Genomic DNA, 2971 nt, shown 5'->3' on the forward strand with positions numbered 1-2971 from the left:
CAATAAATATATAAATGTAAAGAAAACGGTTTTTTTTATTTAAATACTTTATACATATTTTTCTCTATTACATTTTAATTTAATTCACTTATTTTAAATTTTAAATTCAAGAAAATAAATTTTAGAATATTAGAGTGAAAGATATTATATCTATTCTATATTATATTAAATTTTATTCAAAAATTTATTTATTTAATTATATTTTGATGTTTTTATTTTAGATAATAAAGATTGAAATTGAACCTTAATAGATTAAAAACTGAGTCCAAAATGCGTAACAATTGAGTCCTTTCTCTCCATGGCCATACTTCAAGCACACATTATAAAAAGTATTAGAGAAAAAAATTAGGGATCTTGCACACTCATCCAGCTGGGAGTAGGCGTCATCTCTCTCTCTAAGAGCTCTATAAGTCCAAGACAAAGGGCCAGGATGAAAGTTCCAACCTCCTAAAAGTATTGTGGAGCACATATATAAATTAAAATTCAAAACTAGAAGTTAGCCAGTGCTCATGTGACCTTAAATTAATGAAGTATTGATGTATTTGGCAACTCTAACAAAATTCTGAAGTAACACGGCAACTAGTTTTAAGTTTGCCTAGGATGGGTTCTTTAATAGCCAGTAGCCTTGATATTTGTTAAATATATTTTACTTTAATTTTGTTTTATACCATGCTAGTTGCAATTTAAAATGTCTCTATTAGCTGTCAGCTTTCTATAACTGCTATTTACTTGTCATCTAGTCTCCACGAAGGACAACTTCATGGTGTCGGTGGTTGCAGATTGGGAGCCATGCCATGCTTCGGGTGAAGGTTTGTGGTGGCAGAAAGAGGGATGAAACGGGAAAAGCCAATATTAAAGAAAAGAAAAAAAAACCGAGTCATCAATTATAAAATAAATATTAGTTTGTTTCAATGTTAGTTTTTATTAATATTCACCTACAGTAAAAACAAACTATTTAATCATAATATATTCATATTATAGGTTTTGTTACATTATAATTTATTATGTAATTAAAATTTTTTGAAATTATATTTTTTTAATTAATTAATATTATAAAAATCTTTGAATTATTAATATATAAAAAATCAAACTCTAAAAAAGAGTAAGCTCAAGTTAACATATATAAATATAGATGTTGCATGTACTAAATAGAACATAAACAAGTTAACATCATATATATATATTAGCACAGGCATAAACTAAAGGACTAGATACATTGTCCATTACTTCTTATTCGCATGCAAATATATCATAGACGGGACACGTAAATTAACATTTAGCCACTTGGCTTTATATATATTACATCACAATACCATGCATGTCCTCCTTCTGGATTTGATTAGTTTGCAGGCTTGAGCTGAAAGACCAAGAGAGAAGGGTATTTGCTTCAGCTGCACCACCAGTGGAGGCAGAGAATCCAACTCTAACCCACTCAGGAAGGATAGTAAAGAGGTCAATGTCATAATAGAGACTCACGGGAGTAGAATCGGGATAAGAAGCAACAACAGTTAGTCTTTTAGAGGCTGAGTTGTAGCTTATTTGTGCAGTGACTGTTTTCCCATTTTGCCAATCCCATTTAGTGGTTGTGACTGAAGTAATAGAGTTTATATCAATTCCAATGTGTTGATATTCAGGATCCCCAATATCAGTGTTAATGAAGGTGTCAAATTCAACAGCAACCACCGGCTCTGATGCAAGATCTTTGACACCAGTAATTCTTGTAACTTTTCTGTGATGAGAGGAGGAAGAGTTTTTGAGAGAAGTGAGGTGAGGAAAGAGACCAAGGTCCTGGCCACCAGCACCAGGAGTAGTGTCAGGTGAAGCAATGAAGAAAGCAAGACCATCAGCTGGAACAGAGTCAGGTGATGCTGATGAGATCTTAAAGGTGAAGGTGGTTTCAAAGGTTGACACTAGTTGAGAGCTTTTCCAGAGGTGCACTGGGGCAAAGTACAAAACTCGCCCCACACTACCGAACTCTGGCTTCCCACTATCGTCTAACTTGGTAAGTTGTAACACATTCTTATCGTTCTCACTTGATGCACCAGTGGTGGCATCACCTTGGAGGATCAAGTCCTCTTGGTCTTCACTGAAGTTGTTGAAGCTGAAGGAGAGTGAATCTGCTGAGTTCACCCTGTTCAGCAGCATCAGGAACATGGTTGCCATTGTGAAGGCCATTAGAGGAAGAGAAAGGGATTTGTTGGTTTTCCATATAGCCATGGTGTTGAAATTAATGAATAATAATTCAGTGGTTGGTGCTTTTAGTGCTACAACCTTGTTATGTATTTATACTGGTAGCATGGATTGCCAGTATTGGAATTAAGGTTTTGAAAAATGGTCTGCCATTATTATTTTGAGGATAACATCAAAATTTCAACTGTTTGCAATTGTAATTGAAATCACGTTGGTTGTATTTATCCGTGATATACCACCATATACAAAATCATGACCACAACTAATATTTCAAAACCTTGATTGGGATGTTATCCTAAGTTTGACTAACATAATTATATACTAAGATATGAAGCTATTTAGACTATATATGTTTTCATTAAATAAATTATTCTACCTTATAAAAACAGGTTTCTACTTGATGAAATGGCCAATAGTTTTAGCTTTTTAATTAGAGGATCTCAGTTTCGTGAGTTCTGTGACTATAGCGATATTTTTTTAAAAAAAGTTTCTAGTTAAAATGTAAATTACCTTGTGATCTTGAGTTAACTTAGTTATGTGCAGAACATAATTAAATAGTGAATGTATAATTGGATTTTACAAAATAAATAAATAGATAAAATTGTCCTTGCATATTGTTCTATCAGTTATCGATATATTTATGTTTATTGATTTCATATGATGTATCAAAGTTTGAATTTAAATTGGAATTAACAAAATAAATTTAAGAATATGGTAAAAAAAATTCTTTTCTTATAGTACTCAACATTCCCTAAATATTGAAATTCCAAATATCCTTTTC

At 32.2% G+C, this 2971-nt stretch overlaps 1 protein-coding gene across 1 annotated transcript; it reads right to left on the reverse strand.

Annotated features, from left to right (window-relative positions):
• Nucleotides 1-1119: 1119 nt before the first annotated feature.
• LOC114367132 (lectin CPL-like) lies at nucleotides 1120-2248 on the reverse strand. The gene has a single exon (XM_028324237.1). The coding sequence runs from the start codon at nucleotides 2215-2217 to the stop codon at nucleotides 1300-1302; it is 918 nt and encodes a 305-aa protein (XP_028180038.1). The 5' UTR covers nucleotides 2218-2248; the 3' UTR covers nucleotides 1120-1299.
• Between the last annotated feature and the right edge of the window lie 723 nt (nucleotides 2249-2971).

The sequence above is a fragment of the Glycine soja genome, chromosome 9 (genome assembly GCF_004193775.1).
Source record: "Glycine soja cultivar W05 chromosome 9, ASM419377v2, whole genome shotgun sequence".
Lineage (NCBI taxonomy): Eukaryota > Viridiplantae > Streptophyta > Magnoliopsida > Fabales > Fabaceae > Glycine > Glycine soja.